The 24,707-nt window shown below is 36.1% G+C and overlaps 1 protein-coding gene across 1 annotated transcript in view; it reads left to right on the forward strand.

The window, feature by feature from the left end:
* The window catches only part of LOC125242751 (moesin/ezrin/radixin homolog 1-like), an 88,451-nt gene that overhangs the window by 7,851 nt on the left and 55,893 nt on the right, over positions 1–24,707 (forward strand). The window contains exon 4 of the mRNA XM_048151680.1: positions 15,262–15,441. Coding sequence (XP_048007637.1) covers positions 15,262–15,441 — 180 coding nt within the window. The remainder of the gene's footprint in view (positions 1–15,261; positions 15,442–24,707) is intronic.

The following is a 24,707-nucleotide window of genomic DNA, read 5'->3' on the forward strand; positions in this document are numbered from 1 at the left end:
CTAGAGATGGATAGAAATAGATCCAACTCCACTATTGGCGTGTTTTGCACATACGAGAAAGTACACATTGTGAGTCGAAAGCTCGCCTTGTAATACAACTGCATTAACCTTCATCTAGAAGTTATACCTTTGAATAATCAAATCAATAAAAGCAGGTACAGGTAGGATTAAAAAGCTCCTAAGACAGCTCTACAGTGTCTATATACGTTTTCCATAAAGATTTTTGTAGGTAGGTCCTGATTTACAGATATGTAGCTTTTAATGCTAAGTTTTATTTGTCATCATCATCAGCGCATTACTGCAAAATACACAAGTCACTTATTATTTTATTACCTTCCTATTCCTCTTTATGCTTGTTGTCATTTATATGACAACAAGCAACAAGACCAAAAAGTTTTCTAAGAAACTCCATTTAATAAACCATACTTTATTAAACTTATTTTAAATCCCGTGAAAAACCACAAAGACGACTTCGTAAGTTCTATTTACGAAGCTCCCTTCCGCGTCGCACCGTCTTGCTAATTGACAGAACATAACATGTTACGTAGCAACTTACTCACAAGATGTAATATTATAATATTTATAGTTTAAGTTTTCCAAGAAATTATATCTTTTCATAAAAAGAGGAGCATAGGGAGGGCAAACCTTAAATAATAAAGCAGCGTCGTCTTTCCAGCTATCAAATCAAAATATTTATAAATAACAGAATACGTAATTGTTTTACTTCCATATTTATTGTATTAGCGGAATTCAAAATATTCAATCTAATTGAAAAAATAACAACAATCTCTACAATTCTTCAGCCACTACCAAGTTTTCAAAGTTCATTACAATTTCGGTCGTATTGGCACTTTTTGCTGAAAGATATTTGGAACTTCGATAAACTGAATGGGCCAAATGGACTCTCACCTCTTCAATCCGCGATCGTCATCAGTAACGAACCAGTCTAAAAAAACTGCACGTGTCATCCTTCGTCACCGTGAGCCAAATTAAAAAAGCACAGCAGGTCCTATCGCCAACCCTGCGCAGGTGCGCGGCCTTGGAGGCTCGCCGGCGCCCGCGCATCCCCGCAAGCAATGGCCGCCAGTTCAAACTAAACCGCCGCGTCAGGCAGACGCGGCTAGTGTCCTAGTCCTAGTGTTGTGTCTTGTTCAACAAGTGCGTGTGTAACCGGCAAAATGGTGGCAGGAGGAAAACAGGTACTTTTCTGTCTGAACAAAAGTTAGACTTTCTTTTCGAGAATCAGAGCGTGCGTTTTTTACACACCCTAATTCTAGCTTTTTAAAAGTAACGAACACCAATTTCTCGCTTCGATTATCGTAAATTGTGTGTTTCAGTCATGTCGACTTTGCCCTTGTAATCTGACATAGCAACACAATAATCGTCATCACGCTAAACACTCCGCCAAACGTATATATTACTCGTACAGGTTTTCGATGATGTTGACTCAAATCATAAGCTACGGTGATGTCATCCTCGCGGATCCAAGATGGGGTCGGTTCGTTTTATTATTTACTTTGCATGGTGCAAACGGTTGTAACCGTCTTTTTTTGCGTCCCTGTCTGGCGAAGGGACGGGAGCAGGACGGAAGAAGTCCCGGCCGAAGCTTCAGCCCGGTCACAGGAAGAAGATAATCCAACCGATAGCAGTCCTTAATGACTTGGACATAAAGCTCTATCTGATCTTGCAGTAATCTATAAGCTTTATATGAGCGCTAGTTTTATGTCTGCTGCAAATTTATGTGCAAATCTAAACATAAATAAATAAGCTCTGCAAGTCTGCACTTCATAAGCTTTCGATTCTAAGGATGCAGACATTTGGAGATTAAAGTCCCTGAATATAATATTAAGCCCAGTGCTATTCTAGGTCCTATATGATATGATTATATGTACTCTATTCATCACCCCTCCATTCTTTAGCAGACAACTGCATCCCAGCACTTCAAGCAAGATCATAAGTACCAAGTTAAACCTCACTACCTGACCATCGTGATGTAATCCTTTTCCATATCGTTATCGCCATGGCCTCTTTTATAGCCGCAATTCTATTACACTCGAATTGTAAAATCATGATTTTATTCAATATTCTACAATCTTATCATGTAATTATCGAATTTCGAACGTGCTCAATACACGTACAAAAGCGACACGAATATTAAATACATTATTATAACATCTGGTAACACACGGCCTTCTGGGAATCCCTATTGTAATCATCATTTACCTCATCATTAACTTTGATCCGGCCCAAGGTTTTTGAGGCGACCGCTTGTAGTAAAAAACTAGGTATCATCCAAGTAGAAACACTAGAAGCTAATTAATACGTGCTCCTTAGATTTACTGACGGCACGTTTTCCGTTTCTAATTCTAAAGACAATTACTAGAACGATTACTATGCATATTTTCATATTTCCAATGATAAGAGACTATAGATTGGCCCTTTAACGTCAGTAAAGACCTATAAATGACGACGGTCGTTTAAATAAACGAACAATAGTCGATTTTTTTTCACTTTGATGTATCTGCGGATAATTACTTTATAACAATTGTCTTGGTAAATAGTCATTCCGATTTATTTTAAATAAATGACTAAAGACCATTGGTAGAGCAGTAGAAACATAAAAACATTCCGTTCATCAATGTAGGAACGTCTCTGAAACGTCTAAACCAACAGGTTTCTAATTTCGATCTTATTGCTTAGATTTTAGGGTTTTAGTTATTAGGTTAAATGAAAAAATCGTAATCATGATTCACTTTCTATTCTGCAATACAGGAAAAAACTAGTAGGTTTTTGTTAAAACTCTAGCCTACCAATTTATTTGGATCCTAGAGCAGACCCCTGGATTACTCCACATACATTCCATACTACAATAACAAGTCAACCGAGGCTCGTCGCTCGTTGTTAGCAAATTTATAATACATATATACATACACATATATACATACATATATATATGTGTTCTGCCTACCCTTTATGGGATACAGGCGTGATTGTATGTATGTATGTATGTATATACATACAATCACGCCTGTATCCCATAAAAGGGTAGGCAGAACACATAAAACTACTAAAGCTTCAGTGCCACTCTTGGCAAATAAGGGGTTGAAAGAAAACGAAACTGTGACATTGCAGTAACAGGTTGCCAGTCTCTCGCCTACGCCACAATTTAACCCATATCCCATAGTCGCCTTCTACGACACCCACGGGAAGAAAGGGGGTGGTGAAATTCTTAACCCGTCACCACACAGGCACAGGCAGGCAGGAAATTTATAATATCCTTTTTAAGTGTTGTTTTCAACAATAGTGTCGTTTCCAAACTCAAATAGCTACGTGAAAATATAACGAATGATAATATAATTGGCTTAACACTAGTCTGTGATAATAGTAACTTTCCTTCAGAAAGGCTCAACAGAATTGTTATTGAATTGTGACATACCACTCAAGACAGTTGTATACACGAAAGTGTCATTAGCGAAATTGGTTTATCGACGTATCGCTAATCAACACAAGTATGCTATTTGTCACCATCTTGAGTTTACGAGATTACTAATAAATAAGTCCATGAAATAACCACCTTCTTTGAGCCAAAGATCTTCTAGAGTAAAACTTGTAATGAAATGAAAATTTTCAGCAATATTTGTTAGTGTTAATGCGCATCCTGTATTTCATTTCAACAAATACTTACAAAATAACAAGACAATTAAGACAACCACGATGTCGGAATAATCTTCCAAGAATTACCCAGACATGCTCACATAGATTTTATCATAATGCCATAAAATTTGACATTGATTAGTTTACCTTTTTCTGTACTTTATCGTCCGGAATGATCTTTACAAACATTATTAATATAAATCCTATAAGTAGAAAAAACAACAGCAACCGACCTTGCAAAAACCGGACAATGCAATATTTTGTCAACGCTCCCCTTGAAGTCAGTCTCCCTATGAATATGATATCCATAAAGCTTTATAGTCCCCTTTACTTTGCAGAAAGCGAATTTCTAAATCCCTTGGTTATCTTTTATGGGATTACTATAGCTTATTCCCTGTTTCTTCTAAGATCCAATCCAATGTTTAGGGCTTAGGTCCCTTTTCTGACTTAAGTTTGGAAAGATTCTTATAATTTTTCTTATCTATAAAAATAAAACCGCTTTACTTGTCAGAGGTCTCGGAATATTCTAAATAAGTAGGAGAGTCAGTTTTCGGTCCTTCGTTTGAAATTTTTATTTTTGAACCCGTACACGATTATACAAATACTTATCTGTATTTAGAATTTCGACACGTTGAATGATATGGCCCCAAAATTTGCAGCACGATGCCTGCTTTTACTTTATACGTTTTGACGATACCTTTATTACTATTATTTATGTCGGCCACTAGGTTACCTTACCTTCGTTTCATTTCTACTGTCTACTGAAGTAGTTTAGTCAAAACAATCATGCACTCAAATTAAAAGCTACTTTCTTTAACTGATCATCGGTGGTCCTTACGTATTCGTAGTAAGGCTTACAAAATGTCTGCGAATGTCGGTGCAACATAGTCTAAACACTGCCGTCATCGCACGTGGTACATTTTGACGGTCGACATGCTGACTGCTTATGTGGCTCCGTCGCACTATGATATCCATAAAGCTTTATAGTCCCCTTTACTTTGCAGAAAGCGAATTTCTAAATCCCTTGGTTATCTTTTATGGGATTACTATAGCTTATTCCCTGTTTCTTCTAAGATCCAATCCAATGTTTAGGGCTTAGGTCCCTTTTCTGACTTAAGTTTGGAAAGATTCTTATAATTTTTCTTATCTATAAAAATAAAACCGCTTTACTTGTCAGAGGTCTCGGAATATTCTAAATAAGTAGGAGAGTCAGTTTTCGGTCCTTCGTTTGAAATTTTTATTTTTGAACCCGTACACGATTATACAAATACTTATCTGTATTTAGAATTTCGACACGTTGAATGATATGGCCCCAAAATTTGCAGCACGATGCCTGCTTTTACTTTATACGTTTTGACGATACCTTTATTACTATTATTTATGTCGGCCACTAGGTTACCTTACCTTCGTTTCATTTCTACTGTCTACTGAAGTAGTTTAGTCAAAACAATCATGCACTCAAATTAAAAGCTACTTTCTTTAACTGATCATCGGTGGTCCTTACGTATTCGTAGTAAGGCTTACAAAATGTCTGCGAATGTCGGTGCAACATAGTCTAAACACTGCCGTCATCGCACGTGGTACATTTTGACGGTCGACATGCTGACTGCTTATGTGGCTCCGTCGCACTCCGTTTACCGCTGCGATTTCTACGTTTCTCTGTCTTGGCCAAGGTTCCGTTCTTTCTAAACTTTTCAACAGAAAGCAAAATTTCAATGTCGAAGGTTCTAGACTTGGGATCTTTTGGATTTTGATACCTACGCAAATTTCTGGCTTGAAGGATTTTGCGAATTGAAATGTTTGGGAAATTCCTGGAACCGGTGTAATTTTCCTTCCTTCCTTTCGACAGATGTCTAGTTTACACTTATCGCATTAATCGCATATGGTGGTTTATTTTTAGGTCCTGTTCCTTTTTAGATACGTTGCAAGTTTACTTTCGTATTTTATTCACAAGCCACTAAACACAAAAATATTAATATATTCACAAAATAGTATGACACAACATCGACCTTAGTTTTATTTGAACTTCACCCGCGTCTGTCGTTTCCTTGAAATAACAAAAATACGATAACTTCAAAGATTCTCGGTATGTCCGTGAAGAATTCAAAGTCTTCAAACCTGTTGGTTGCTAACTGAAAAGCCAACTCAAGTATTTATTTTACAAATAAAAGATTTCCTTGGATGTTTTTGAACCTCCACGATCTCGTGTAATATGATTACATGATTAGTATTTTTTTCGAGCGTCATCATCTTCGTTAATGTCAACTAAAAGACAACCATTTTTGCCTGCGGCTTCCTTCAATTATCCTTATGATATTTTGTTCGTCCCTTTTTGGTTGGTCCTTTAGTTGGTGTTTTTGGTTATTTTTTTAGATTCTGATTATTTGTGTTTCGTTGTAACTATTCCCTATTCACCACATATCATAGTTGTCTCAAAATATCTCCTTTATATTATACACATTGTTGTTTCTATAAAGGCAGCTTTAATAGGCAGCACCTATTATGTCATAATTATTAATAGTGAGCTTGTAATAGTGTAATACAGCATTGTTTTCCCTTTAAATTGTTTAAAAAGATGTCAATGTCGTCGCCTGCCGCAGTGTGTCATGTTTTAATGAATTATTTAAACTTGTTGTAGTTTTAAATATTCGTTATTCACCATATTAACTTGGTCAATAAAGTGGAAATACTTAATATTCACATACCTTATAGTACTGCTTAGAAAATTTACCTACCTGTATCTGTATCATTCTTTATATGGCTCCACCAACGCGTCTTGATCGCAAACAAACACATGAGTCACGACATGTGGCCACGAGGTGAAATCCGTTACACCCCCACCTGTCGCCGCACCTGTCCCGTCATCCCTTTAATCTGTTATACTCCACTGACTGAAACCATGCCTTATTTAAGAGAAGTTGAGTTCAGAATTCAACTGGTATGACAAAACACCATCTTCGGAAGAGGAACTGGTTAAAAGCTGACCTTAATGTAAGGTTTTCGGGGTTGATTTGGTACATTTGAAGAGACCTATGGTTGCGAATCTTATGTCTTTAACCATTTTCATATCACTAATGTAAATTCTGCTGTAAATCAGGCTTTTACAAGCGCATATTTAGTCATGTTGTTAAGTGCAAGGAATAATATCTGATTCTGTTTGATATCCACTTACGTATCCGACTTCTTAGATCAACCTGATTGCACATAAACGCCACCAATGAAGAAGATCTGCAATATAATGCACATTTTATTACTTCAAGTAACCACAGAGTACATTTACTGCAAAAACCGTGAACTGTACAGGCAATTGTTCAATTATATGCAAGCTAATTAGGCCTTTAATTCGTTAGCCACTGAGATTATAATAGCATGTTAGAAGGCTATTTATTGCATTGGCTGATGTTTTACATCTACACATATACGAAAGATATTAACATATATCTTGGATGTATTGTAGTCTAGTTGTAGTATAGAAATATGATCATACCTAATAATATACGATCAATTGATCATATAACTATATGATCCCGTGTATGATAGTGTACTTTCGGCCTCAGACAACTAAAGTAGGAATTAACTGTCATCTGTAAACCTTTTATTCGACTCAACACTGCCTGCGATAGGAATGCAGATTATGTAGAACATTACAAGAATGGCTACTCATAGAACATCTATTACAAGTGATGTAATTATTATAGGTACTAGCCTTGAATAGACTAATCCCCTAGTCACTTCCGAGCACGGCTGTCATAAGTAGTCATCTTCATTACACGACATTTGCATGTGACTATCCATTAACTGCCATGTTTCAAACGGAACAGTCATTCAAGATGGCGCTAACGGAAAGATGATTGGATCAATTTGCACTAACAGCGAGTTTAACTGACCATCTGTGGACCGTCTTGCAACGTTGTTTGCGAATTGTGAGTTAAAGTTTATGACGGTAAAATTTATAGAAAAAGAGGCACGGTAGAATTTGATTTTGAATAGTTTATAACGTAACGTACAACTTAAAATAGAACTTGTAACAATTAGTCTCATAAAATTCGCTTTTTTTTATCTTTAACCGTAAAGATCATTGTTAAATTCCCTCAAGTCGGATTCTAAAAACTTTAAAATCTAAAATCGGAACGAATTTAGGGTCCTTAGAAAGCTCTTTGAACTTCCAAGCATCACAATTAAGTATACAATATTATGAGTAAAACACAAAATATGAATAAACCAAGCAAGAGGACAAGGATAGCAGGAAATATATTTACAATGTAAACACAGTTCAGCCATTGAAAGATAATTTATGAGGTTAATACATGACAATACCCTGACATAGAAGTTGACACTTATTACAGACTCTATAAAAGGCGTCTAATATCGTGTCGTTCCATAAAAGCTAGACAAATAGAACCATCACAGCGTAATTTGTTCGCACAACCTTATTCCAGTAAAATAAAGGCTGGTTACTTCATCTCACTATTTATATGGAGTGCAACATATTGAAGGTCAAAAAGGAAAGCTGATTTTTGCATAACCAGCCCACTTATCTACTGCCCTTGCCTTATCTCTTCCGCGGTTCCTCATGCCTGAGGGTCGCCACGGTTATTTTGTGCGCCAAAGCTCTTCATTCAGCACGGTCTTCTTCTCAGTCCTAACAATAGGCGCCTGTGTCCCTGGCAGGTCTTCTTAAATTAAAAATATACATGTCCATTAACTCAGTCAGCATAGCAAGGGTCATAAGCTTACGGTTACGGATACACCGCGGTCACCTGGCTTCAATAGGACACGACGCGACGTAATGCTCCAATCCTGATTATTGAGCAAGGGCTGGTGATGAATGTACAAATGTCTGAAAATTTGTCGGACCACCTTATCCACCTTTTTTTGACATGACTAAAGATAGGATCTAAGGTATACTAGTAGATTACCCATGAGCTAGAAAGTACATTGTCAAGTTGAGTAATTTCGTGTCGAATCAGTAGTACGGTGAGCAAGGACGAGTATTGTATATAGCAGTGAATACCGGATTGACACAAAAACATCAAAGCAATTGTTGGTTATTTATGTTCGTTTGATATGCGTAGTAGTTTTACGCATTCAGTCAGTACTCAACAACTCAGCTATTGAAATTCATTGTGTTGAGATAGTAGAGGCATAGATTTGATATTGCTTTCACGTCGTTGATTATTCTTTATTTGTTTGGTCTCGTGTCGGTTCCCATGTTTTGATATAGTGGACTACTCTCACTCAACATTTTCATAATGCGGCAGAGTAACAATGCGGCCCGAAATCTTTTCTATTTTTTTAACACCAATCAATTCAATCGTTGAACCAAACCAAGCTTGATAAAAATGGCGTTTATCAGACGCTGGTTACATTTCTATTTCCAAATCATACTCCGTGTCCTTAAACGTGAAAATCAAGACAAACTAGCATCCTACTGAAGTAGAATAGCGTATCACACATATTAATAGAATACACACTTACACAGTATGATGTCACGCGTTGTTTACCCACCAAATTACGAGATGCAGCGCGCGACCTTCTATGTTCAATGTTATCTGACGTTGGGTCTGAATTAACGTTCAACAGGTTTTGGCCTTACCAGAGCGTGAAGCTTTATTGAGAGAGAAATTTTAATAAAGACTTATCAGTGGGTATATCTTCCGCCAGTATAATATATAATGTTATAACTGCATGCCTTATATTAACTATTAATTAATCCTTTTCTGGCATACGCGTGGCAGTGAAGTAAGGGAAACAAAAGGGAAGAATCTGGTGCAGTTTGATTCGTTACATTACAACGATATATTTTTTTGCCCTCTCGTATTGTGAATTGCTAGTATGTTTTCTGTTTGGTTTCCAAAGAATTTTGGTATCGCATGAGTACCTATTGTTTATTTTATTAAATGGTTCACCTTTTTTGTAGCCTCATGTACTTCCCAAGCTAATACCTATGCAACTCGAGGAAAAATAAGTTAGGCAAACTTGAGGAAAGTCAAAAACAATTTTCCTTGTAAAAAACCTCGCCCGCATGGCAGTGGCACCCTTGACACGGCACTCTTTGGCCGCTACATAATATCATTACCATGTCCCCTTGACTCGTACGTGACAATATCATTTCACGTACTACTCCGGTATGTACTGTCGACACAGTTGTTTTTAAGCAGACCTTATTGTACAGAAATAAGGAAGAATGATGGACAATTTTCGTTGCTGTTGGTACTGTCGATTTTGCTGATGGAATGTTTAAATTTTACATCGTGCACGAAAATGAAAGTGGAATATATATTATTTTACGAATATTTTATTCCCGAAGTGAGAATATATGGTTTTGTTCTTTTACGAGGACATTGCGTTAAATTAGACTCACTCACAAATGTACGCAAACATTATGGTCTCATGGATATTTTTAGAAAGGATCGCATGTGGTGTGGTAAAATCACGTGCTGTCATTATGTAAATCTCTCCAATATCAAGTTCTGATGTAAGCGCAAATCTGTAAACTATTTGACACTAGCTTTTTTTGCTCGCGTTAGAAAGAGACAAAAGGTAGCCTATGTCACTCTCCACCCCTTCAACTATCTACCTAAAAAATCACGTCAATTCGTCGCTCCGTTTTGCCGTGAAAGACGGACAAACAAACAGACACACACACTTTCGCATTTCTAATATTAGTATGGATAATACAGTTGACCTACCTCGTACTATTAATTCTACAATGCAAAATGTAGATACTATTACTAATGCAGCTAATTACCTAGTATCAAGATCTTTTTGAGTTTGATCGGTTGTAATTTAGAAGCTTACTTGCCTAGAGTTTATTACTTACTTTAAACTTATTTATCTTATAGAACTAAATTTTGGAGCTCCCTAAAAAGGACAAATGTACTAACGCGGTACACCTTACACTCGCCACTCGTGGTCGTGGAGTTCTGGTTGAAATTGTTTGTTTAGAAAACTTAAACGTTCAACAAAGATCGGAATGGTTTTCCTTCCTCTCTAGCCGCCATAGAGAAAGGTGAGGCATGGTAACAATTCCAATGTATCCCTTCACTACTTTTGCCTCTGTTTAACAAATTCACATTTAAAACCAAACATGGTAAATGGACTGGGTCTATGGAAGAATGTTATTTGAAAATGCTTTACCTTATTGTGTTCTTCAAATTGGAATATTGTGTAGAATCGTTCACTGGGAAAATAAATACTCTACGCAATGATCTGTTCTCCTTTTTTTTGAAGCATCCCACACATTAGTCCCCTGAGAAAACCTTCAGCATATAAGTACTCAATCTACATCCAGCCCATCATGGATTCAATTAGACCTAAGTGACGACCTACTACTATCGATTCTTTTCTGATGGCTTATTTGAAATCCATAAGTTGTACCCTCTTTGCTAAGACGAAGATCGTCTTAATCTTACGGATTTAACTACCCATTCGTGTTAATGTCCTCTTATTTCTATTTATACCATCATTGACATCTGTAAGAGCAGTTCTTTTCAATTCCCCGCGTGTTAGTTACTAGACTTTGCAAACATCCGTTGCGATAAGTCTTATCACCAATTATGGTGCCAACTCACCGGCAGATTAAAGCAAAACCGCTTCCATGTTACGATAAGCTCATTAATTTATGTTTAACTAAAAGATTATTGAAATGTATATCAAGTTTTCAAGCTTTTAGAAAAATATTGTTGGTATTGAAAAAAGGATTTGTACCTTTTTGATATTAAGAAGAGTTAGGTGATTTGCCCATACTTAACAAACCCAACTACAAAATTTTGGGTTGAATCAAGAACTGGGTGGAATCTAGAGTAAAATGACAAATTCAGTACCAGTGGCGACTGGTGAAAATTTCTGCTCGGCAACAAAAGGCAGCAAAAAAAACCTACCTTTACATTAGGTACTTTACTAGTAATCAATTTTAGGCAAGCCTGTGGGAATCGGCTTGTATGGATCAGCCGCTGCTGTTCAGTACCTCCATGTTTATGTATATGTTGATCTGAGCAAAATACGCTGCGAATAATCTCAAAATGAGATCCATACGTAATAGGACAGACCTCCTGCATGGTTTGATATAAAAATAGCACTCAAGGCTACAGTTTCCGGGGTTCGACGTGCTCTTACCGTGACTCACTAAGGACTCAGTTTTATAATCCTTCAATATAATTGCGTCCACGAGGATAAAAGTAATGGTAGTTAAATATAATACTCAAGTCTGATGCGGGCTATAAGTGGATAAATGCTAAACAATAGGGGAGGATGCAAGGCTGAATTGCGACCTCGAAATTGGTATGAATGAATGCATCGCTGCAACGTACAACGAAGTGCAATATAAACCTTAACTTTATCAACACAAGCCTTAATATCGATAAAGATACCATCTTGTTAAATTATCAGTTGTCGTTCACCATTGTTCGGCGTCTTACTACTGATAAAATCACAGTAACTAGCGGCTGTTATTAATAATTGTTGTTATTTGCTATAATTGTCGTTTATGGCACTCTTAGTTGCAATACTGTGAAAAGGCGTTTGTTAACTGTTGAAGATAATGGTAATGCTGATTCCTCGAGGCTAATCTATGCCATCAAAATAAATTGCAATTTTACGTATTATAAAAATAGAAGTGCATCAACAACATGTTTGTCCTTAGCAATGACTATCACTTCAGCAAATAACAATGACATAATCTCCGGAAGATCGCATCCGCTTGGCACAGCTTCAACGTTAAAATTAACTGGACAGAGACTCGGATTTACGCGTTTGTTTTTACTACATTTCTCTATTTTTATTGCGGCCATAACTCACTTTCTTTTAACAGCTGTGTCTTATTTAGTCCTATCTACAACAGCTTTAATGAGTTCTCTCGTTTTAACTATTATTGTTAGCGTAATAAAGAATATCTGTTTTGTTACTTCTACTTTATCTTAAGCTTTATTTATTGCGAAAAGTTTTACAACTCGTGGTTTCTAGTCATCAAAGACTTGACCTCTGCGGTCTTACAAATCAATTCAGCTGTTTATGTTCCGAGGTTTAATGGGTTATGTTCCTGGCCTTACAGCCTTATGTGATGACACTGAGGTCAGTTCTCGCTGTAAATTATTACTTAATGTTATAGTCGCCTGTAAAGGCTGTTACTAGCAGTCTCACGCGTTGCTCTATTATACATAAACGCTTATGTAAAAAATTGTAGACTGCTTCGATATTTTCACATTATACCATCCTTGCTTCAGTGAATTTGCATAAAGTTTTTGATGCAGCCTTATCTAACATTTGTATTACATAACCTTCACTGACTCCGCGTAACCTGTCAATATCTTATGCATTTTATTTGCACTAACGCGGCGCCTAATGCATTCACACTTCGGTTTAGAAACATAAATAGCTTGTCCATAATTCACGTGTGTACTTCCTGATATACATCAACGGTGTTAATGTTTTCCTAGGTAATAACTAGATCTTCTAGAACTATTCTAAGAACAATTTAGAAATTGCTTAATTTGGTAGCTTTCTATTTAAATAAACACATGTGATTTGATATTGAAAAAGTTCATCATTGTTACGATGCAATCTGAAAATAGAAGAAAACATACCAATCAAAATTTACCCAAGCATTTCAAATTTGGCAAGGTTCCTTATATAGTGTAGAGGAGCACTAAGAAAGGATTTTCCACTAGAGATTTCAAATTTGGCACGTAGGTTCCTTATATAGTGTAGAGGAGCACTATGAAAGGATTTTCCAAAATTCACCTCCTAAGGGGGTCAAATGGGGGTTCAAAGTTTGTATGGGGAAACAAGATTAGTTTGACTATTTTATTCGAAACTTCACAGGAAGATTCCTTAAGACATATGACTGAATACGTGTTTCAGGTTTTTTGAAAATTTAACCCCTAAAAGGGTGAAAACGGGGACGGGGACGGGAACGGGATAGGGTTAGGGTTAGGGTTAGGGTTAGGGTTAGGGTTAGGGATAGGGATAGGGATAGGGATAGGGGTCGGAATAAACGGTCGGCAATCGATATCTAGGCAGTGTAAAATGCAGGTGGCTCAGTGGGAAGGGATTAATAAGTAGGCATCGGCGAGTATCTTGCATCCGTAATAACTATTACATTCAATGTGCTGTAAGAAGATCGTTGTTTTGCTTGCCTTTTATATGTTTACGTTTGCAATAAGTTAAGCAAAATGGAAAAAATTGTAAGCGATAATGCAGGGAAGTACTTTTTACCCTACCGACCATAGCGTCGAGATACTGGCTATGTGGGTCGTATGAAGTTTCCCCAGTATAAATATTTATATAGCTAAAATACATACATATTCGTACCTACTACCTACGCTGTGGTCGCTGTGTAACAATTCTACAATCATTGCAAGAATTTCTTAAAAAAAAATAGTAATATGTGTAAGGTACAGTCAGCCAAAACCGGACCGTACAGCAAATAAATCAGTTACAATGGCTCCCCAGTCGAGAATTGCCCCGCTTTACCTTAATCGAAATAATCGCGGACAGATGTACCTACAAAGAAACCTACGGATCCAAATGAAAATCTTATTTTTTGTAAACGTTTCAATAAGAATACTTTTATTACGCGGGCGAAGCCGCGGGTAAAAGCTAGTTTTTAATTATAAAATGAACTTTCAATTTTGTGTGTAGGTAGGGTTGAAATGTTGGATTTTTTTTTTGTTGGAAAAAAATTGCCTATGCGTGCCTATGCTGTCTTCTTCGTTTCTGTAAGTTTGGTCTCAGCTCATCTCAAAAAGGTCAAAGATCTCACGAGTCTAGTCACGTAGCTTACACTTTCCATAGACTTACTAATTTTATCGTCGTTTTCTAATCAGTCTCGACCGTGTGTCGGCACTCTCGGTATCTTCAAAGTGGCACGAGCAATTAAATGGTACAGGGTTTTCTTCAAGAAATAATTACTTGAATTACATTAGATTCTATAAAAGTAGGTAACGATTTAAATATACAAAACTACATGAAGCCTGCCCGTAGGTACTATTTGTAAACAACACTTCATAGGTTTCGTAAATATTATTACATCATGCCTTTACAAAGTAAACATTTCTGACTAACTCAACTTGTACTAAATTAAGAGCAATCATCGGCCTGTCAATGTGTCAAAGCATACGAAACAATTGAGAAATTACTTGCCTTGGACTAAAAAAACGCCTACAACACTCATGCTTTTCTTGTAGCCCTTTTTTAGTTCATTTACTGACAAATTTGAATACCGATTAAAGACAGGCGTCCGGTTTTTTATTCCGTAGCCATCCAATAAAGCCCGGTTCATTTTAGATTCCATCAATTATGTAGTCCCTACGCCCTGGCTGGTGCTGCCTCTGCGTGCGTCCCATGACAGGCAATGGCAGCATTCGCTCGGTGTAAGCGGTAATTACAATGCGTCGTTCACCTAATTCGGTTAGTAAATGAAAAGAATGAGGATCCCAGGCAACCGACATTGTTTTCATGCGGTGCAGTGTAATTGCCGCTGTATCCCTTACATTTTATTAGAGTGTCAAAAAAGCTACCTGGTGGCTACACATCTTCAAAATTTCCGGAACACCATTATTCCGTCTTAGAAAACACATGAAGAAGCTAACGACGTTCTTCTTCCAGATGAACGTCCGCGTGACGACGATGGACGCGGAGCTGGAGTTCGCGATCCAGCAGACGACGACCGGCAAGCAGCTGTTCGACCAGGTGGTCAAGACCATCGGCCTCCGCGAGGTCTGGTTCTTTGGCCTACAGTACACCGACTCCAAGGGAGATCTCACCTGGATCAAGCTGTATAAGAAGGTTAGTTGCATCTATATTCAAGTCAAACAGATTGATAATCCTACAGATGCAGGTGCAGGTCTGTCCATGGTTTAACTTGCTTTGCGCATTTAGCCTTATTGAGGGCGTTGTAGCCAGATTGGGGTAGCACAAGCAAATTTATAAAACTTTTGTGTCTAAATATTTCAGAGTGGTTCATGAGTTTCATGACTTTCATGAGTTCCAAATGTTCCAATGTCCTTTAAAATCAAGTCTATACCTTTATTTTTTGTAATCGTAAACATAATTGTATGTAATGTTGCAAACTATCACATTTGCTTGTGCTAGACCAACTGGCAAAATATTTACCCCCTTATTCATAAACGTTCACTAAAGTTATCAAGCCGATAAAGTTCGTTTGTCCCTTTCCGACATATTGGTGTGATAGAAAGGGACAAACGAACTTTATCGGCTTGATAACTTTAATGAACGTTTATGAATAAGGGGGTTAGTATCTAAAGTAATTTGCGGAATTGCAGTTTTGTTTTATCTTTCTCCTTAGTCAGTAATGTCTACTTTTTACGTCAGCATTTAGCGTTCCATTTATGTTTTAGTTTTAGGATCAACTTTTGTATGCCTATAGTTATGATTATTTCAAAGATTTATATTGTAACTTTTAAATTTTAAGTGAGGATAGTTATTAATCGTATTGCGTCATATAATGAATCATGAATGTGTATAATTTTGTTAATTCATATGAAGTAAGCATTATTTCGTTATCTTTTAAATTACTAGAAACCAGTACGCACGCTGATTCTCATAAAACGTTTCGTTATTATACCAATTGGTAACGTGTCAATGAGTTTTTGCATACTCTGTCTCATTATTTACGACATAAATGACATAATAAATAATTAGATACTTTATCTTTGACGTTGATTTTTCTCTATTGACTTTAAAAATAATCAATCTTTTGTGATATGAAATACCACAAACATTTCAGAAAGAGTATTCTATAAAAATAGAAAACAAGAAGTTAACGGATTATTAACCAGTGCTGTATCTAACATATACAACGAGATGTTATTCACTTTTACGAGAACGTATACGCTCGTCCAATCCCAATAGTGTACAGCCAGGGTATTAAATATAGATGCGAACAAAATACCAAAAATATGTATCCACGACTTTATTTCTTATACGCTAAGGTAGTGGATACTTACTTTTGTCACTTTTTCCGCATCTATACCTTGACTGTAGCAGCGATTCAACGGCGCCGCACAAAAACAGCAACACATTAGCGCGTGTAGCCAACCGTACAGTATATTTCAAGCGGACCTCGGCGAAGTTCAAGTTTGTTTTGCACCAATTTGCTCGTTTATGAGCTGAGTGTGCTCGCTTGATTTACTACCAATTCCTTTTACACCACCACGACCAATAACACTCCTTATTTCTTCAAGTAAAAGCTTACTATTCTTCGATTTAATGTTACTTCGTCTTTCAGTACCAAATGTATACGTTCCACTCTCACTTTGATCTGCACGCTATAAATTTGTCAATTTGTGAAAGTTACTGTTATTAATGGTTTTGAGACCTCGGGGTGATGAACACCCTTGCAACATCAAGTTTCTTGTAAATTCAACTCTTCAATATCCTGCTTCACAATTTACTTCTTTAACTTTACTCTAGAACTAGAAGAAATATCTATAATCACTTTTGAAATCTACATTAATAATTTTCGCTCTTTACCAAGTAGGTACCAATGCTTATTATTTAGAAAGTAGCCAAAGTAGAGGCGTATTTAAATTGCTTCGCCCACTATGAAATTATTCAAGTGTATGCGAATTGTAAAGTACCTACGATTCATAGTAGGTGTATGTAAGGCTGCTTCTGTTTTAAGTATTACCTAACGCACACTTTAAATAACTTTAGGCAACAAATTTTAGCAGTACGAAATTATAAATTCAGATAAGTTTGCACATATGTTAATCCGAAAGCGATATGCTAATTTTAGAACAAGCAATAACGATAAGTAAGTCAAGAACTAAAATAATCAAATAAGCCAAATTTGGAACGGAAGTCATTAATCGGTTTAATTTTAAAGTCTGATGACGGATGGGTTGATCCATCAGTGTTATTAATACAAATCTCTGAGTCATGGAAGATTTAACGTTTCTGATGTCGTTTTCCTTTGAAAGTATTGGTAATCGATCAAAGAGGCTGTTAGGAGATATTATATCTTGTGCAATATTCTGCGGTATTATAATTAAAGGAGTATTTTCCTCGTAAATTCCTTTAAATGTATTGCAATATTCGATTGAAGTGCAGAACTGGTCGCCTATCCGAGAGTTATGTAACCAAATCCAATTTTTGTTATTTTCCTTAAACATTTGGGTCATTATTATTTCATCATATCAACAAGAACCTGTTACTTGAAACCATAATACAAAGGTGAATTTATTTACCTTTGGGAAAATAATTTTACCAACACAAAATGTCCCAACATCAAAAAATGAAATGGTTTTCCTCTGAACCGACATTGACCCAAACAGCAATGCCGACGTGTCTCCCGCGTTGCCACTCGTACTTATCAATGGGATTGAGGACAGCCAGTTTCGGTGCAGGTGCTGACGAATTTCTTTCGGCAAACCTGTTCTGCTCTGGTATGCCACTGATCTTTATGGGGCTTTTGAAATGTTTACTTAGAATGTTAAATTTTGAGAGCGATGTCATCGTCTTAAGTTTTGGATGCAACGTTCAAAATCAAGATTCCTTCTTCTTATTACGGTATGTGAGAAATATAAATCACACAGCAAAAACTTTAAAGGAATCAATCGTCTTTTCTAGGAACAATAAATTAATATCATCAGTCAAAGATATACTCTCTGTAAAGCGTGCCAGAGAAATAAGCGTACATACGCTAAATGGACATACATGATTACACAAGTCGAACATATTTTCCCCCTTTATTCGTCAGTGACTTAAAATATACCTAAAGGTCGACCTGAATTTTGAAGCTTAAATTATACGTAATCCTTCAAAAAAACAAGTCCAATTTAATACCGGTTTGATGCTTCTTACCTTCCAAAACATGATAATTCTAGTTTTCGTTCCTTGTTCAAGGCACTCTAGACTTCGGTCCCAAACTTCATGGTTTCGAAACCGGATTTAGGAGTGTTTCTTTATCAGACATTAGTTTACATGTCCCAGATAAGATTCCTTGCACGTAGTTTTACTTTTAATTATGATATTTCTTCATGGAGATACGGATATTGATACTATTGATAGGTATTGTCTAAATTTCTTGGTAGAAATTGCTGAAAATTTAAAGTGATCACACAGATCAACTCTGTACTTAGATTTGTTTGACTATACTTTATACATTTTATTTCTTTATGTAACACTTACGAAAGAGCTTGAAATGACATGTTTTAAACAAAGCCAACAAGATTGTTTTTATTGTACTAATATAATAATCGTAAGTAGTTTCAAATCTTGATTGTTTTCTTAGAATTCTTAAGATTGTTTTATCGCTAACTAAAATCTTTTATTAACATTAACAATCTTCACCCGGAAAGTAATAGAGAATGTGATTCACTCATTGTTTACTTTAGCAATCTCGGTCGTAAATCTAAGTTGCTCGTGTTTTGTCCCAAGGCCGTCAGTAAACTGCACGTTTTAGAAACTGAACACGCCAACAATAAGTATGACACTTGAAGATGATGGTGGTAGTGGTGATACTATCTCTATTGCTGTTAATAAAAACTTCATAACGCATGTACTATCTGCTGCTGCTGCTACTAAGTGCATGGCGAATTTATCAATGAATTCATAATTTCATTCATAATTTCTCCATGCACTTTTGCAGCTGATGTACATGATAGATGTGATCATTTAAAATTGCCCAAATTCACGAAATGTTTCATTATTAATTCAATTATGAAATATTTGCAATCACTATTGATTAAATTAAATCAATCTAAATAGTAGTAGATGATGCAACAAAATGTTGACTTTTAATTCGAACATGATCAAGAAACACACTTTCTTTTTTACGCATCGGTATGAAAGCCAGTTAGAATCAATTACAAACCATTAATCGCTGCTAATTCTTATGTACTAGCAATTGAAAGGGATCACAAATGCGTTTATTTACTAACACCGGTTGTGAAACGACAAGCGTGTTTACGCTTAGCACGTGGACATTTCCTCCGTTGTTTGAAAGCTAGCATTGCGTAGAATAAACAGTGAAATTCAGTTTCTTTTATCATTTCTTCGTCTATTAATGTTACGGGAATAAGAACGTCTTTCACTATATTTTTGTTTGTATTTTACACGGAAATAACAAACGTGTTAGGAACTATGGTAATAATTTATTTATCTACTCGCACGTCATCATAGTCGCATGACATCTGCATTTCACCCCTTTTTATCGTTAATATCGTTATCATATTTTATGTTAATTTTGGGAAGCGCTGTTCCAAATTCGTCCTTGATGTAATTATTAATACCTATCTATCAGAATTGCTTGACAACAACACTTCTAGTTTCTATTTTTGTCGTATTTTACATTCACTTTTGATACGTTTTTGTACAAATTCATCCTCAATGTCAATGTCAAAGCTTTGGTTCTCAATGACAGTGATTACCATCTTCAAGTAGAAGTTACCTTATTATTTTTACTCTTGCGTCTGTCGTGACATCCACTTCCTTTGACGTCAGTCAATCTTCAATAATATCTAACAATAGACTATCTACAACTCTTGGGTATTCGAAGAGCCTCCGCTAGCAGACACTTTTCTCTGAACAGGTTTTTCTATTGTAAATGCAAATCACATTGCCATTCGCGTCTCACACTACGGAATGTGATTATAAAGCGATTAGCGTGATCGATGCGATAGTACACCGATAATATGATTTACTACTGTTCTCTATAGTCCTCTAGTATTTTATGTCGATAACTTCAACTTTCTTATCATTGGTTATAAATTCAGTATCATGGAATTTATCATAGTGATGTTATTGCTTAGGAATTTAAATTGTTTTATCAATTTCATTATAAATCATATTGAGTGCTCTGATCGTCTTGCACTTGTATTGCCTTGGCATTATCAGTCTCATGGCAACCATAATACATGCATGGCATAATCGACCTGTTAAAGTGTACCTTATTATATTTTTACATTCCTTTCAAGGTATAATTTGACACATAGTTTATTGGCGACTGCTTTAATTTCGAATAAAAAAGATCTCAATTATGTTTATTTTATATAAATAATTTCTGTATAACTACTTTACTATTTGTGTCAACAACTTATCACAGTTATCAGAATCTCGCGGGGACATCAGTTTCTCTTTTATCGTCCATCTTACGCCGGCGACAAGTACACCAGTTACATGTTATGTTACATAATACCTCGTCCAGGTCAAGATAATTTGAATGAAATATGTTATTCTGATACCATCACCGTAATTTGCCCAAGTTTGATGCTCTTTACGTTTTTAACATCACCTGTCCTTTTGCAAATATTTTTTATCTTCACCAAGTACATCAATTGCATAATCCTCCAGTACATGATAATTGTATATATGTAACGAGCGTTGCTGACATTTGCAACGTCACGTGGCCTCGCGTGAACGTAGCAACGCTTACACGACAACGGAGTTTACCGTAGAAACATCTCCGATTGCTATCTCTGTCTGGGCTATGATTAGCCTCTTACTTGCAACTTTACTACGTCCACTAATTATAAATCTGCAATGATTTGCATGTTTAATGATTAACTCTAGAGCCTGCAAAACATTGAAAAATATGTCTATCAAAAGGGCTAACGATTAATTCGTTTACGTCGACAAGGAATTGGCATTTCGTTTTATGTATCTTTATACTCGTATCGCTTTTGCATATTTGAGCAATAGCAACCGATATTTCACGAATATTATATCTTCAACTAATATTAGTTAGTTAATGTAAAGATTATTACAAAAGGTTAATTTAAATTAAACAGAACAAAGCAAGGTTATGTTACCTAGCCTTTCGTCTAAAGTGTTAGGTGCTTACTAATAAAATAACGATGTACAGCCACTTTATGAGTTATATGACGCATGAAGCAAAAATGCATCAAATCATTTCAATGACGTAACACTTCGTTATCAACGTCTAGGTCTTAGTATTAACTTGTTTATAATGTACCTTCTTTACTTGAATTTGTATATTGCCTTTTTTACTTGTGTGTACATGGTTTGTACATAATCTCAACAGCCGAGATAAAACCAACAATGAATCATTATTACTTATTAAAATTTCCATAACCTTTATTAAAGTTGCATACATTAATTTGTTCGATTCAAATGTCAAAACTGCCATAGATTTAGTGAAAGTAAATACACGAAGTGCGCCATAGTGCTGAGTCAGAGCTATTTCCGCCGTGACTAAAATGCTGTTTATGGCATCTTGGGAATTATGGCGTTTTAATTGCCGACTCGTTGCGTACCAGGCTCTTTATTAACATAACTACTACGTACTTTGCCAAGAGTGAACACTGAGAAGAGACCACAATAACGCAGGGTATTATTGTAGTTGTGCTATCAATTGCCTGCAGTATCATTTCTAATGTCATGCCAAAACTAAAACTCTACGATGCATATAAGGTACAAAAGGAATCCTTATGGTGTGTGTCCGTCTCGTCTCAAGTGTTTCAACAAAGCCAGTTAGTTGCATCGAAAGATTGAAAGCCCCTATAGTCTTTGACATATCTTTTAAATTGACGTAAGAGAGATTCTGATGCTTCTACCTAATCATAAACATATTTGAAATTTTTGTTCATTCAAAATTGATAGACTCATTGTTATATAATAGACAGTCAATCAAATAGCTGTTTCACCTTCATGCTCATTCGGTTTTGTCACTTTGAACCCAGCAAGGTGATCTTAACGCGTAAGACAAATTTGAATAAATTATCATCCAGTTTCTCACTTGTCGGCGACCTTGAATACAAAAAATCTTGAAACAGACTTTGAAATTACAGCCAATCAAACAATAATTTTGTTTGGATACTTCTTAATATTTCCTTATTTGTTGTTTTTTAAACCTGGTTGATCGTGAAAAGATTAGGGATTCCTCGGTGGTCACGTCATCAAAATGTCGGGCATTTTGTTCAATGGGAGTTCTAAGGTCCGGTTCAATGTAAATTTTGCACAGGCATGCAGGTCACACGATCAAGGTCAAAATAAAAACGTATCCTATTATGCAATGTTTCGATTGAACTCTTACAGAAGACGACTAATGGGTCAACCTGAGTAGACTATTTTGATATGCAGCATGGACTGTTTATGAATTTAGTTCTGTCTAATGTTTTACCCCAAAAAGACGCCCAATAAACTTATTTTAAATGAAATATATTAATTAATCTTAGATTACTTTATTTCAGTTAGAAAGTGCGATGTGATGTACAAGTAATAAACCGATGCAATGCAAACATGTTAAACGTTATGCAAAGATCTTTTCTTTCATCATTGCATCTATAGGGAATGCCAAAGGCATTTCGTAATAATAGATGTTAAGCATGGTTCGAATATTTGTAATTTCGTTTCTGTTTATCCAGTCCAGTACATCTTCTCAATGGACGTAAAATGTCACGGTCGAATGCTTTATAGGCGCGAGGCGCGTTTGATAGGCTTTGAAGTGTGATACTAATTTGATATCAGTTTCAGTGTTTGCCGTTCGGCATATGAGTGCGAGCAGGTCAGATATATGTCGTGGATATTAGATTGGTAGCATATTTTTCAATTCTGATGCTGTATTCAATTGCGTTGTCGTATTCACTACTTGTTTTACAAGATCATTTATACAGATAACTAGCTCGACGATTAGAAAATAAGTTGCAAAGGCGCTGTATTGTCTACTTATGTTCTGGGACTTACGGGTAACCGTTTTTTTACTGCTCGTGAAATAAATTATTTTCAGAAACCCGTTCAAATTCCTCTATTCCTTCTGACTCGCATTAAATTTACTTTATTGTTGCTACTAAGTTTTTCATGCAAATTCCAAGTACGGTAGTGTTTATTTTAACAAATTGTCATGTCTGGCCCACATGGTGGTGAGATCATCTTGGCAGTGTTTGCTCGAATATTCTATGGGTGCTATAAATAATGTCAGTGGCTTTTATTCTTTATCTATCATAAACTAAGTTAGTAATACCTACAGTTTCTTCATGACTTTCTTGTGATGAATGTTAATTTTTATATGACCGTCTAGCAAGCACGGCCATAAATAACGTACTTTTTCTTCGCTTCTAACACTTCAAATAATGGATGGACATCCTTCACTCCACATACAGGGTCGCCGGTCGATACGGTAGATTCACACCAGGAAAAATACAGATTGATGTCTGTATTTTTCCGTCTGTGTCTGTCTTCTGTAGTTTCTGTACCTTGCATATTTTTTTCTTTTTGCTTCTTTTTAATTTAGAATCCTATCTGAATTCTAATGACCCAATTGATCTTGTATAGTTCGACTTGACGTGTCATGTACTCTCTTCAATGTCTGTCTAAATGCCCTCTTATCTTATAATAATAACTTTCCTCTTTTTAAATAGCTCACATATTGCGTAACGATAACATTCTACTCCATCAACGGTTTCAAGTAGTGTCGTGTTGCCCATTCGCGGCTAGGTCCGGTACTTAACGACTTTCCTCGTTTCCATCGAGGATATTGGCACCGGTCTGGGAGAAAATCTAGGAAATGCTTACTGTATCTACCGGGTTTTTTCAATTTATCTCGTCTGTGACGTCATCTGAAGTGATAAATAAGATCGCGTCATATTTCGTGGTAATTTTGCTATCAGTAAGAGTCAGTTTAATTATACTCTGAATCACTGTGGTGTAAAATTATCATCCGTCATTGGAATCGAAGGTTATATAAATGCTACAATGAATTTAAATTATACTTGTTCACGTATTGCAATTGCTTCTTGTATCTTTTGTTTAAATTTGAAAAATCTAATGAATTTAGGTTCAGCTAGCATCATTCACAATTCTATAACAGTATAATGTACATCTATAATGAAAATTATTTCAAACAGCCAGTCAATATTATATTTAATTCCAATGTTACTATGCTTCTCTCCCTTTATATATGTATGATTGAATGTCTTTGTTATTTATCAATAGTACATTCAGTTCACCTTAGGATTTCACACAGCGGTGTCATAAGTCGGCCGCCGTTTTTGCGCGCCCGCTCGATCTCATTCGCGGCTGGAATGTAGGTTTTTGTCGCGATAATTACGCGCGGTTCGTGTATTAACAGT

This window comes from Leguminivora glycinivorella, chromosome 3 (assembly GCF_023078275.1).
Source record: "Leguminivora glycinivorella isolate SPB_JAAS2020 chromosome 3, LegGlyc_1.1, whole genome shotgun sequence".
NCBI classification, from domain to species: domain Eukaryota; kingdom Metazoa; phylum Arthropoda; class Insecta; order Lepidoptera; family Tortricidae; genus Leguminivora; species Leguminivora glycinivorella.